Source organism: Anticarsia gemmatalis, chromosome 5, assembly GCF_050436995.1.
Source record: "Anticarsia gemmatalis isolate Benzon Research Colony breed Stoneville strain chromosome 5, ilAntGemm2 primary, whole genome shotgun sequence".
Lineage (NCBI taxonomy): Eukaryota > Metazoa > Arthropoda > Insecta > Lepidoptera > Erebidae > Anticarsia > Anticarsia gemmatalis.
In genome coordinates this window covers 12,857,583-12,872,480 of record NC_134749.1, presented here as the reverse complement: position 1 = coordinate 12,872,480, position 14,898 = coordinate 12,857,583, and the positions used below count along the sequence as shown (strand labels likewise).

At 35.3% G+C, this 14,898-nt stretch overlaps 1 protein-coding gene across 5 annotated transcripts in view; it reads left to right on the top strand.

The window, feature by feature from the left end:
• The window catches only part of LOC142973212 (netrin receptor UNC5C-like), a 146,398-nt gene extending 132,878 nt beyond the window's left edge, over positions 1-13,520 (top strand). For 3 of the 5 annotated variants that reach the window (XM_076114842.1, XM_076114844.1, XM_076114841.1), the window contains 5 exons: positions 5,856-5,993; positions 7,321-7,471; positions 9,299-9,420; positions 10,052-10,285; positions 10,688-13,520. In XM_076114842.1, the coding sequence (XP_075970957.1) occupies positions 5,856-5,993; positions 7,321-7,471; positions 9,299-9,420; positions 10,052-10,285; positions 10,688-11,868 (1,826 nt within the window). In that variant the 3' untranslated portion in view covers positions 11,869-13,520. The remainder of the gene's footprint in view (positions 1-5,855; positions 5,994-7,320; positions 7,472-9,298; positions 9,421-10,051; positions 10,286-10,687) is intronic. The other 2 variants (XM_076114845.1, XM_076114843.1) reach the window with 1 other exon arrangement.
• Positions 13,521-14,898: the final 1,378 nt, after the last annotated feature.

Sequence of the window (14,898 nt, the reverse complement as noted above, 5' to 3'; positions counted from 1 at the left end):
GTTCTCGTGAATGATTTGTTGTGATTTCGTCGAGTGAGCGCAGCGGGCGATCGCAAAATGCATTCACATATCGTCCTCCCCACTCGAGCGGATATCGGCTTTAAGTGAAAGTTTTAAGTACCAGAATCCTGTGAGACGTGTCCACAGAGAATTTAATTCCGCAAGCCCTCCTACCACGTTATGGGCAAAGCGACAAGGGTTTGTAAATTTCGATTGGATTCCCTATCTGGGATCTCTGCAACGGACACGGCATACCGTTGGCACTGACAAATGTTTACACAGTGTACAAATTTCGAAATTAATCCGATAAGCGTGCGCTAATCATACGTAAATTCATTCGAGTAACGTCTCAGCGGTTTTGATTCGCCGTTCAAATCTAAGTAGCGGATGTAATGATTTATAGAGTTTCAAACATCGTTGGCTATAAACGTGTGGGGACTGGGAACTTGTTTATGAAGGAGATTTATTGATATGAAGTACGTTTTACTGCAGCGTTGCGCCATTGCGTATGGACGTACACGCGCCGACGCAAGTGCATGCGGAAGATCGGACATGCAGCTAACGATTTTAAAACTATTACTATAGTTTTTTTCTCTGCGATAAATTGTGACCTAGTTGCAGCTAGTTTTACTAGGTTAGTGGATAAATGAAGCGCTGTTATAAAAATTGCAGTTGTGCTCTAGTTTGTTATTCTTTTCTGTATTGCGTCACTTGCATATTATCAACTTGTTATTCTATTTTTAAGTTACTAATTTAACTGTAGCTTTCTTATTTAAATCCTTCAACAACAGCCACTTTCACTGAAAAGACAACTGACTGCATAAAAATAGATCCTGTACACTCACTGATTTACAAACTTACAACCATTCAACAGGAGGAAATTTGCATACATTTCCGTGTGGAAATCAAACCTACAACCAATCCGTACCTCCCGATGCACTGGTAGCAGCGACCACTAACCATTGCACCACCGTACTATTAAAACTCTCCAATGCGTTGTGCTTTCCCTTGTACTTCGATACAAGCATTGAACCATCAATATGTTAAGTTGGGAGTGATTGTAAATTATTTATTGCTTTCAAAAGAAATCCGTATTGGTAGACGTTATAAAATATCAGCTATTAATAGTTTGTGTTTAAAACTGATTTGCGATGAGATCAAATGTTAAGTTTGTTTGTTTTGTTTTTGTGTTGAACAGATTGCGCAATGGTTAATGCTTTTATCTTTAGTCCCTTGATGTCCTGAATGTGATTGATTTGGTAGGATCGAATGTTTTATTTTTTGGTTTGTCTGAATTGAGTATTAGAATTATACCCTGTTGTAGAAAAGTTACATCAGTTTACGATTACAATAAAGAGAGTGTAGGTTTGATTTCTACGTGAACCAAATATTGGGTCAAATAAGTAACTTATAAATACACGTACGAAGTTATTTCAAAGCACAAAAGCAAGACCAGTATTTATTCCCAGAGCGATTATTTTTTATGTTTCATCAAGAAGCCTACTACATCTTAGGAACAAACTACAATGCCTTTAGTTTATTAATATCGTCTTTTAAGACCACAAAACTAGTCCATCACAATATTAAACATCAATACAATATCTAATAATAAAGATTCCAAGTAGTGGTCGGTATCGCGTGACGAACAATCACATCGATCTGTTAGAACAGACACGATGTTTATTAATTTATTACATTCGAGCCGCATGCCGGACATTCGATACGCCTGTTAAGTCGTGAGTTTAGATCGAGAATTGCGAGTGAGTTTTTATGTGAGATTTCGGATTGTGGTAGTGGCTTTTGGGAATTTTGGAAGTCTATTTTAATAATTGAAGTCCTGATGCGCTTATTGATTGGTAAACGAGTACCTAATAAGTTAAGCGTCGTTTTAAGCGGAAATCCTATAGATGGATGATCGTTAAGTTCCTCGTTCCTTTAGTTAGCTAATTCTAGAGTTTCAGAAGTAAGTTGTTGCCGTTTTATGTCCAAATAAAGGCATTCGTAACTTATGTTTGTCACAAAACGGACTTCTGAACATTCAGCTAAATTCGATTTACTTATAGAGTAAAGTTATAATCCTTAGGGTGCTATTGTTACATATTTTTTTTTAATAAATTCATAAAAAAATCGATTATCTTTCTTTAGAAACTAGCAAAATAGTATGAAACATAACACAGACCACCTAGTAACTAGTATTGTTTTAAAAAAAAGTCAACGAACTACAAAACTCTTCACAAAAGCTATCCTTAATAACTCACAGAAATCTAAATTCAAATTAAAATTCTTCAAACCATACCATATACAACGCGGAACAAGACACGGAGGAAGCGAGTGAATGAAGTCATCGCGCGTCCGATAACACGATAACGATCTCGGACGGTGAACGTAATTAAAAACACGCCGTGTACCCTCAGTCTGTACCGCGGTGTATTCGTTCCACGGTGTTCGAAATACAAAATAATGATCCAATGTTTTAGTTTTGATACTGGCTGATGAGTAGTTTGAAAAAAATCAACTTGAATTTTGTTTTAAAAAAGAAAATACAACTCCCGCACTAAGAATTTTATTGCTCTTGTGTCGCGGGGACTTTTACGAACAGACGAACAACTGACACAAAGTACGACCAGATCCGAAACAATTATTTGTGGATCGCACAAATTATTTTTTTCGTGTGGGAATCGAACCCATGAACTTTTTTCTTATGACACCTAAACAGCATATGTGCAAATGATGTGGTAGTTACCACGCAACTATTGTAACTACGAAGTAGTTAGGTTCGATTCTTAAAAAAAAAAAATCGGGGCCCATTATATCCCTGGTAGTTTAAAAATGTTGACTCTAACTAATATTCCGTCAAACCAATAACATAACAAATTATAAAATATCTGCTTTGTAACCCAATTATAAAACATATACAGAATGCAACCATAACCAAGATTATGATATATCACGTCAAAAAAGCAAAAACTCAAGATTACCTATAAAAAGTCCATCAAACACCTTTCATCGTTCACATCGACACGTGAAACGCATTAACTTCATCGCTCCTTAAAAATAAAAAGAAACCATATGTCCCCAAAAATTCTCTTAAACTTTTACAACCACTATACAACGATCAAAAAGATCGTTAAAATATCCCCAATAACGAGACTCTTTACACGATCGTTAAAAAATGTCTACAAAAAATCTTCGTTAAAATATGCCCGCGGCATCTTAAAGTTGGTTTCCCATAAAACGTAGGATATTTAAATCTTTTCGCGTAATTCTAGACAGCGGATATGAATTTCTAATTGAAGTGACGAGTTTATTGAAAACATAAGCTTTCCTTATTATGGCATTTCTGAGAACATGTCTAATATAGTTTTAGTACTATACACGCGGATAGTTCCAATTTAAAATGTGGTTGAGTTTAAAATCTGTCATGGCTAAGCTCTCCCCGTGAAATTTGACGCTTGAAAAAAACAACCTAATCCACGTTAATATTAAAATGGGAGAGTCCATCTGTTTTCGACATCTCGCAAAGCTAAACCGCTTAACCAATTTTGATAAAATTGAGGATGAAGGGTAGACAAAGGCTCTTTAAAAAAAAATCTCTAACTTTTTCGAAACACAAAGTAATCGCGAGCACAGCTAGCTGCCAGATATTTTAATCATATTTACAATGCCAATAAGATTCTCAAACGTAGAATGAATTAGAATCAATTCATATAAAATCTAAATTGGAACTACAAAAGATGTTCATTCAAAGCTACCGATAACCTTCAACTGTCATGTTTTTGACACGCCATTGGTAAAAGTCGTGAATTCGTGACCAAAGGCTCAATATTGTACTGAGATATTGATTTATTAACACTAAGCTTCTTGTAAATATAGAAATACAATACAATTGTTGCTTATATTCTTTATGAATAGTATATTTTTAAAAGAGCATCGTAGTTAATTGTCGATAGTACTTGTGTGAAGTTTATCTAGAAACATGATATCTGAAGCTTTGCTACGAATTATTCCTCTAACTCAAGATAATGAATTGATAACTTTTACGAAATCTATTTTTTACTTTCTATACAAAAACTATGGTAACTCTTACAATTTATGAACTGACTAGGCATCGTAATAAAAGTATCGTTGCCAGCTTAAAAATAACAAAATATGTTAATATCGGAATGTGACTGGCAGTTATATCATACAAATAATAAAAAAACAAATAACGTTCCAATTCTTCAAAAAGTAATCCATATTTTGACATCTAAAATTATTTTTATTCTTCTCGGAACAGCTATGCGTGTTTCAGAGTTAAAATGAGAGGATATTTTTTCCATTCCCAGTGGGACAGCTTTAGACACGTTGACTTATAAATAATATTAGACACGTTGACTTATAAATAATATTAAGAGGAATATGGGATGAACATAAAAATGGAAATAAATCTAAACATATTTTATCATAGTTTTGTAAAAACTACTGATCCGCGCGGTACCATTCGCGTCTATGGTTTCATCGCCCATTTTAACGAATATGGGATTGTTTTTGAAGAAAAGTATAGTTATTCTGAGTTTTCCACTATCTCCAAGCTCAATTACATCAAAATCGGTAGAGTGATTAAACCCAGAAAAGGAAAGATTTTCACATTCATAATATAAGAAAGACACAGAAGACATCAATTTTATTAAATTCAATTATTTTTATTTGACACTTAATCGTATTGATAACACTACAACAAATATTAACTAAAAGGCCAATAAGATAGTAAAAAAAAGATTTAGGAACAAAATATTTTCTTTGTAAAAGATAGTGGTAGTAATACAATTACATTGTAATTTATGCCTCTTTGTTTAAAATGATGAATGACTTGTGGTGATGTTATGTAAAATTTCTGTATGACAGTATGTTGAAAGCAAAACAATTATGTTTGACGCCATTTAATTTATTTTATTGCTAATACATGTGTTTAGTGTCGTAGTAAAGTGTAAACAAACCTCTCGTTTACGAGATTGTGTATTGTTTTATGTCACTTTAGTTGAAGAGAACATGCTTAGAGATATTGGTAGTTGTGTGTTTTGAAATACGTATGTGGTTAGAATGTATTTTTGCTTGATAGAAAAATAAACTACGTTGATGAAATTATGTAGCGCTTATATAAAATAAGAATAGAGACTTACCCTCTTATTCATTAAAATGTATGAAGTTATGAAAGGCTTATAAAGTGTTTTGTTTCTTTCACTCCTTAGCGAAATGAAAAAGAAAAAACATATATTATAGTAGCTTTTTTACTAAAATAGGTTTATAGTGTGTTTATTCCCGCGCTAAGAATTACTCTTCTGTCGCGGAGATTCTTTATTGAGGATACTGGGAAAGAAATAGTTCATTAGGAAACCTAGAAGATCCCTGGAAGTATAAATTCCTTAGTTAAGGTTTCATTTTTCAAAGAATCCGTATTATAAAACTATATTTGTAGAATCGTGTCAATCTAGGTTACTGAAATATAGGTCACAGGTTTTTCGTCGTTCGTCGGAATCCAGTTCAGAGAGCGATTCCGAGACTAACGTATATTTTGTCATGGAAACGAATAAAAGTATCGTGTTTTTTGTAAAAGAGCTTAATACTGTTTAATCAGAAAACACTAAAGTTTAGTTAACTGTTTGTAAAGATTTTGACAGAACTCTGACGTTACTAAACGTAATGAGATTCAGCGCTCATTATAATTTCTTATTTCAAAGGTTTTACTTCGAAATAGCCACTATTCGGTCACCCATCTATGGAATGAACGCGCCAAAGGTTGCTTAACCCACAGATCATTTACCAACCGGTGAGCAAAACTGGCTATTTACTCATGAAATCTTTTTCCTTGTCAACAGTGGCAGCCCACAGTGATATTCCACTGTACATTGGGATCGCGGTCGCCGTGGTGGTGTTCCTGGCTGGAGCTGCAGTTGTCTACAAACTACTTCAGAGGAAGACCAGAGATCATTCCCTTTATACCATGACTAGGACTGGTAAGTTTAGATATATATTAGTTTTACTTTATAAACTACAAGTAAATCCATAGTTTTTTTTACCTAATACTACTTTACTTGCTATGTACAACTGCTTGTGTGGTCGAACAAGTAGTGTGTTGTGACACACAGGTTGCGATGTTAGATTGGTTTCAATTTCACAAAGGTGTTTGAGTTTTTTGTTCATAAAGTCGTGTAATATTACTGGCAATATACGATTTAGAAGTATATACGTAAATAAATAGAAAAAATCTCTTAGGTGGTAAAAAAAATATGGTAATAAAGGTATTATCAGTATACGCATACAAAGATGTCACTTCCGTCCACCCCTTAAAAAACTTGCGGTAACAAAAAGTATAAGATATTTCAATTTAATGAAGTGTTATAAAAGTCTTGTGTAACGCATCATTATAATATTTCAATTAACGAAACACCATGTATAGCAACGAAATTAATGAATCTGCATATAAGGTGTCCCTTTACCCAGAATGGATAACGGAAATCCTTACTACACAGTGGGTTTGAGTCCAGACTGATGCATAAATTATTATAATGATTCCAATTATTTTCTAATTAGTAAAGTATCGAGAATTTTGTATTAGCAAAACGTATTGATAGTTTACTTTTAATCGGATATCGATTTTATGCTTTGAATTTTTAATCGAAGTGTTTTCTTAGAAGTGTCACGGTGGTCTTAGCTTGGTTTATACGATTGATAATCTTGATGTTTGATTTCCGGCTCAAGAAAATAGTTGTTGAGGTTTTCTATTAGAAACTTGGGTGGTACTGGGATATTTTTAATTGAGTTGTTAAATAGGATAGATTATTATAATCACGTCGGAGTTTCATCGTTTTATGTTGGTCGTTCCATGTTGTTGCTACTGTTAAATATCAGACAAACATGCTAGCTTCTGCTTTTAAGAACATTTGGCAGATATGAGGAGCGACAAGATTATTACTGAATGCAAAGCTAATCGACTTTTCCCGAAACTCGAATCTCAAGAGCCGTGATTTCAAACTATAGCAACTTGAACACTTCCTTTAAATTCAATTGTATTAATGGTCCAAATATTATTGTATTATCTAAGACCTCATCATTTGCAGTCGCAAGTAGTGTAACTTCTTGACATATTTAGGTCGTTCTTATTTTCACACAATTAACCCTTGGTTTCTAAGGTACATTTCGCAGTAGTTAATCTATTTAATGGCATTTAAACTCATACAAAAATCACAGTTTAAATAGATAAACTACCGCTAAATGTGCCTATGAAACCGGGCATAAGCAGTTAATATTTTCAATGTATGAAATAATCCGTACTCTCCCAAGCAGACTACCAGCCAGAGATGTACCCGACGGTAGAGAAGCAGTCGCTGTCTCTAGCTCCTGACCTGATGCAGCATCGACCGCCGCGGTACGAGCACCCACAGCCTGACTCACGAGCTGAACACCATTATGACGTACCGCATCTTACTAATAGGTGAGTTGAAAGATTTTATGACTAGTTGAGACTGTAATATTATGTTATTTTTATGTATACATATATACAGACCTAGATATATCTTAGCAAAGTCTGTTCGATAAATTATTCACAACATTTGTTTAATAAAGTAATAATCAGTGTAGAATGTACGCCATATTTTAGTGAAATAATTAGGTTGAGTATAAAAATGTAAATTAAGCTAGAATGCCATTTTCTCAATTGTTATTCGAAAGATTAAAAGATAACATTCTACAAATACATGTCTATTTATTTGCACTCTATATTCTATTCTTATTGAATTAAATTCTTATTGAAAAAAAATAATTGTTTTGTTCATAAGTCTACCATTCGATTCTGTAAGTTTGTATCATAATTAATCTAAAATGATGATCATCCTACGTATCAATTTAAAACTTATTACTACAATATTATCAACAGAACCTAATCCAAACACGTGTTTAGTACGAAAATCATTAGCCTGATATCGATTAGGTTACGAAAAATTAAAGCGAAACTCATCTCGATATAATGAATTTGATCCTAAACACAATTTATGATAATGTCCTCAAAATAACAGCCTTAAACTATAATCAAGAAAACATCCTGCTTTTAAATAATTACTTATATGCCAATAACATTTTTCAAAGCCAATTTATGAGGTTAAACAAATAATGTAAAAGACCCCAGGCTCTCATAAATTACAATCTAACTAAACAAACTAATAAAACGAAATTAATCGTAAAAGTTTTTTGCTCTATTAATCTAAATTAAAAAGTCTAATTATCGATAACTTATAATTACAAAACGAATCTATACTAATATTATAAAGCTGAAGAGTTTGTTTGTTTGTTTGATTGTTTGTTTGTTTGTTTGTTTGTTTGAACGCGCTAATCTCAGGAACTACTGGACCGATTTGAAAAATTCTTTCAGTGTTAGATAGCCCATTTATCGAGAAAGGCTATAGGCTATATAACATCACGCTACGGTCATTGGGAGCGGAGTAGTAACGAAAAATGTTACAAAAACGGGGAAAATTTTGACCCATTCTCTTAGGTGACGCAAGCGAAGTTGCGCGGGTCAGCTAGTAACTTATAATTACAAAACGAATAAATTATGACTGAATAACGATATAACTAGTTGTCGCAAAAAACGGCTATTTTCATAAACGTTTTTGATAAGCGTAGCGTATTAAATTATGGGTTTTAGCTTATTGTTTTAAAGTTGACCTTCGGTACAAAGTATATGGTAGTTTTAAAAGCATGAATGAAACTAATATCTTTATTTTTTGTAGTGATGTCGTTTTTGCGTTGTTACTTAGATTTAACTACATAGATAGTCTTCTATATAAATCTTTGGTACATTGAGTTTTTATGAGTAGTGTAGTTTGTTCTTCATTGAAGGTTTTTGTATACGGATCTATCAATGGGAATTTTAATGTGATTAACACGCATGTCAAATTAATTATGGACGTAGATTTAAAGCTTAAACTTGGCTTCGTAACTGAATCGCTAGTTATAAATCAATACTGATTTGCAATGTTTTACCCAAAAAAACATTCTTAACACTTCAATGCAAGTTAAGACGTTTTTTAAATCTTTTCCAAGTGTATAGAAATAAAAGCAAATGTAGCTCATGTTACTTGGATTACTTATTGGATACTTGATCATGTTATATCTGGAATGGTTAATGACGTCACAGGCTTGTATTTTGACGTTATCACCTTCCTGCCTTAAATTCACCAAGATATTTACACCAACACTTTTTTCTTCTACCAACCGAATATCTTTCCTAAGTCCACAGTACTAACAAGCTTCTTTTTTCCAGCTACGCTTCTCCGGTAGACCATCAGGTGACTCCTTGCGCTTCAAGCAAGGGTCAAAGCGATGACTACGACAGCAAACCTTACAGCGAGTCTGAACATTCTGCATCCAGTTGTTTTACTAGTTGTAAGTACTCTGTTATTTCTGTTATATAATATGATCGTCTTATGACTTGTTTGAGTTCCTATTCAAATTCGATTTATTGAAAATTAGCACGAGTATAATACTTAACTCACGTCTTATAATTTAATTACGTAGTACGTATAAAGTTAGGGAGCCTGTACTAGGATATAATCCTGTGTCACAGGCAGTTGGATTAAACAAATATTACATTAGGAAAGAAGAAAGGGAAGGATGCTCCTGGACAGAGATGGATACTGCATCTCCATCTTTTCATCACAGTTAATAGTACAAGAATGAGTTCTTTTGTTTCATTAATTAATGTCAGTTCAACCAAATCACCTTCTACATATCTTCTGGAATGCGAACAGTAGTTCAAATTTTTTATCAGAGATTAGCTCGAATTACACTAAACGACTTTTTAATGACTGTCCGTCTCAAACGTTTCTTAAATTGCTGATCTTTTACTGGGTAAAAAGAACATGTAATTTGATAATAACATGTAATAATAAATACTGCAAACATTTCACCAACCGTTAAAGAATAAAACGCAAAGTAAAGTCAAACGTTTTTAAATCAGCCAATCAATACAAACTACTATCTCCCAGGCAAAAACTAACTAGCATTTCTCTTCCAGCCGGCTCAATGTACGACGCTGCCAACGAATCTGTCACTCTGCAACTAGCGGAACTCGTTTCGAATTCGCCTACATCACAATCTCTCTCAGTCTCCAGTGCTGGCGCGAGATTGGCCTTGCCCGCCGCCGGAGTAGCCTTGTCGATCCCCGAAGCTTCCCTTAGTAGGGGACGCCGAGAACAAATATACGTCGCTGTTGTCAAGGATGACAGATATCGACCCAGGCTCGGAAAAGGTATTGTTCAGCTTTGTTCTTAGACTTTAATTAACTCCTCTTCAATATTTAAAACATGAATATATTTCCCTCAAATAGAAATACTCCATTTACAAAAGTAATAAATTGATTACGATAAATATTTTCACTGTTCCAATCTTGTATTTATTATGTCCTAAATCATCAAACTGCTATGAATATTTATGAGTCTAAACTTTACTCAGCTCAAGTCTAATAAAAATAAATTGATTTTGCGATATGATAGAGAACAATTTCCAGAGTAATTTTAAACGTTGTATAATTACGCTTTGGTATCAGTGAGGTATAATTTTTGCTCGAGAGAAAAAACGCCCGCCTTGGGCGGATCGAGCCGGTAACATACATGTAGTGTACAAAGTGCTCACAACAAATTCCCGCCCGCAGGTATCACGCAACTCAGTCCAGTAGTTAAGTGCGGCCCACCGCGTCTCCAATTAAACAAGTCAGTCATCCTACAAATCCCACATTGCGCCAGCCTCAAACACGGCTTCTGGAATCTCTCCCTGTACGCTATCGACCATAATAGCGCTAAAACCGACAACACACAGCCCCAGTGGAAGAAAATAGTCGGCCTCGGGCAAGAAACGATCAATACACCTGTGTTCACTCAACTCGACAATGATAAAATATTCCTAGTGACCGATATGCTGTCTACGTTTGTATTGGTCGGCGAAAGTTTTAATGGGAAGGCGGTTAAAGCGCTTCAGTTGGCAATTTATGCACCCGCTTTGTTGAGTGAGACTAGCCCCGAGTACAGCATAAGGCTCTATGTGTTTGAAGATACTCCGTGTGCGGCGTACTATTGTCAAGAGCAGGAAAAGAAACTCGGTGGCGTGTTACTCGAGCGCCCCAAAACTTTGTTGTTCCAGGACGGAGGCTCGAATCTCTGTTTGAATTTGGAACACGTCAGTCCCGGCTGGAAAGCTAAGCCCGGTATCGGTTACCAAGAGATCCCGTTCAACCACGTCTGGGGATCCAACTACAACGCTCTTCACTGCAGCTTCGTACTGGAACGGACTCACGATTGCGACAATATCGATTTCAGCGTATCCGCCTGTCAAAGGACCAATCCGTCATACAAGCAGACATTCCGAATATCCCTTGACGACGTGCGGAGCCGATCGCCGAGGGGACGTTCACCCCGCGCCGAGTCGCAGCGCAGTTTTAACATAACAGAGAACCTTTTAGAGGCTCGCATGTGCCGCAGCGAAGACGGGAGCGACGGGAGCGTAAAGAGAAACGTAACGGTGAGCGAGGCTGGAGTGAACGAGTGCGCGGGCGAGGGGCCATTTAAATTAAGCGCTCGGATAAAGAGGCAGCTGTGCGCGATACTGGACCCGCCGAATGCGCGCGGCAACGACTGGCGCGCGCTGGCGTCGCGGCTCGGCGTGGACAGGTACACGACGTGGTTCGCCACCAAGAGCTCGCCGACAGAGGCTATTCTAGAGTTATGGGAGTGCCGCGAGCGCGGGGCGGGCGCCACGGCCGCGCTGGCCGCCGCACTGCGCCAGATGGACCGCCACGACGCCGCCGATCTGCTCCACGGCCGACCCTCCTGGTTATGAATTCATCATCGACCCCTACGCGATTCTAATTAATGATTTCAATTCTACGGTATGTATCCGTGTGTACGCTAATGAGACTATTGTGAGTTATGAGCGGCGTGAAAGTATAGGCCTATGCGCGACGACGTATATGGACGATTGTTGGTAAACTAATGAGTAGTTTAAATGTTACGTTAGAGAAAAGTATAGTTTCGTAGGCCGACGGCCTAAGTTTGTAAAATCTTGGTAGTATATTTTGTATAGAATATTCTATGCTGTAGATAAGCGATCGATGAATAAATTATATTATATTAGCAATAATAGTGCCTACAATGTCTTTTAAAGAAACATGGCTGGCTCGAGGCTGGCGTCGGTTGGTTATTTTGTTATTTTTTGTATAGTGTTTGAGTGTTTTATTAACTGAGAAATTCGCTTATTTTCATACTTATTTGCTTGCAATAATTTCCAACTGCTTATTATAGATTTGAACTTTGTGCCAAATGTGTAATGCCACAGCAAAATTTTGGCAATAATCTAAAAGAAAATGTTATACGTGTCTAACTCTGAGCTTAACTAGCTACTCTCTAAAGATATAAGTATTTTTATTTAACGTATGATGTCAGATGAATTAGTACTATTTGTAAGTAATAAATAAACTATTGTTTAAACCCCAGCGCACATCGAAGTTGAATATAAACAGAATAGTTGCAAATTCATCTAATATTATCTTTTACTCTAAAGACTACAAATGCATTTATGTCTTAAACTATTTCATTGTAAACTACGAATAAGACATTCTTCTGTAACACCTTTCTACGTGTGACTTTAAAAAATATATCAAAATCACTATCACCCACTTTCCATTTTTTAATTATTTTTCTCGATACTTCACTAATAGGTATTAATCACTGCCAGTTACACTGCCTTTTTGTCAAAGTCGTCACATGTAGAAAGGTTCTTACTATTTCATCTATCTTTTAGAAAGGATCTTGCTAAATCTTCAATGTTTTCGAATCGTGGCTCTACTAAAATGTGCTGTTACAAAAGTTAGAAAAGATTTCTGTCGCTAATGACGCCAAATTGCGAAAATATTGACCTTTGAACAGAAATTAACAAATATAATGAACATTTTACAATAATCAACATTAACATTAAAATTTAAACTGATTGGTTTTTAAAATAAACTATTAAACAATGTCATAAAATTTCATACAGCACATTTCAGGAAAAGCACGGTTCAAAAGTTTATTTGAATTAAGAAAACAGTAACGTCAACAGCAAGTAAACTGACCAATCAAGTGACGGTATTATAAAACGAAGACATTTCATTGGTTTAACAATACTGCTGTTTCACGTCACTATTTTCTTAATTCAAACTTTAGATCTTCAGTCTTGTATATAAAGTGATACGTATTACGCAACTCGGTTGATCGGTTGTTCCGAGATGAAAGTTCTATCGAAAACTCGGATCTACCGATATGCCAAGTTCCGTAACCAATCGGTAGAGTGTAAATATCATGTATCGCAGTTAAAAACGTAGTTGGAGCATAATATTGCTATATATAAGGTGTCGTCACCACTTGTAGACTATATATATTTTTGTTAAAGTGATGATTATTAAAATAAATGGATCTGTGATACTTAAATAATATGAAATAAATTATGTTTAACTGTGCAAACTTTTTTTGTTTTATTTAATCAAACATTTTTAGAAAACGCAACTGAAACAATTCATTTTGCGACCTTACTATAGGTAAAACTTCAGCGCAAGCAGCGTGGTGGACTCGAGACCTTATCCCTCTCGCTTTCAGCACCCACACGGTAGCCCTTGCCAAGCAGTGGGACAGTAACGGGTAAAAAAAAAATACTAGCTACACCGATCAAATTATCTCGCAACAAAAAGCCGCCGGCAAGAGCCAGTACATTATATTTTTGTGCTTTCTAAAGGCAATTGACACTAAACACATACAAACTGTCAGTATTATTACAACACAATACTATTATACAATCGTTATTATACAGCAGGTGTACGTTACGTGTTGACAATGTTTGTTCTACAGGAAATAACTGTCACAGCACTTGACGTAATCTATCACATCTCTTTATTATTAATACTGATTATTATCTACTGCAGTTGTGTTGAATAAAATGTGATTAAATGTGTTGTTTTTTATGGAAATTAGGTAGAGTATCTGTTACAGATTAAAGTCATAAATAGGTCTGTAGGCTAGTGGTCTAATAATACTCATTTCAAGCTCAACTACAAATGGCCAAGTATAGGGCCCTTTTTGGTCAAGTAACGAAGAAAAAAATTTAAAGCTAAAATTGTTTTTTTTAAGATGAAGTAAAACTATCACACTTACAGAATATAATACTATTAGGTACATACATACACTTACTTTTATGAAATACACTAAAACTGTGAAGTAATAAATCAAATCATCGATGACTAAAAACGCATAAAAGGTCTAAAGGTCTCGGGTTCGAATACCGGGCTAAGTTCAAAGTTGATCAGATATTTTGACAAGAGGTTCACACGAAATTAAGGTAATAATAAATCTTATTAAACAAAAGTCGTCGACACATACATATAATATTCAAAATAATTATTTCAAAACTGTGACAGTTCCACAAAATCACACGACTAATAGCTCACTACACTAGCGCCGAAAAATAACACACGACTCGAACATCAAACAGAACTTTGTAAATCGAACACGAATGCCTAACGTAAAACAAACGCGAACAAAACTGAAGAATCTCAACTATTTACAAAAAGCAAACTTGAACGACTTTACGACAGTGGCTACAAACATTTTCTTAATGAGACGTTTGTAGACCAGAATTTTTATGTATGTCATGACTTTTACATTCGGAAAAGTTACCTGAATACGATATCTCAATTTTAACACAAACTGTGGTGGGATAAACATGTACATCTCGCTATTTGTTAGAACTTAAAATTCAAGCAAGATACAGTGAATAAGAAAGTAATGAGCCAAAAAGCCAAAGCTACATCGGACCTCGACAACACTAGAATCGTCGTAACGA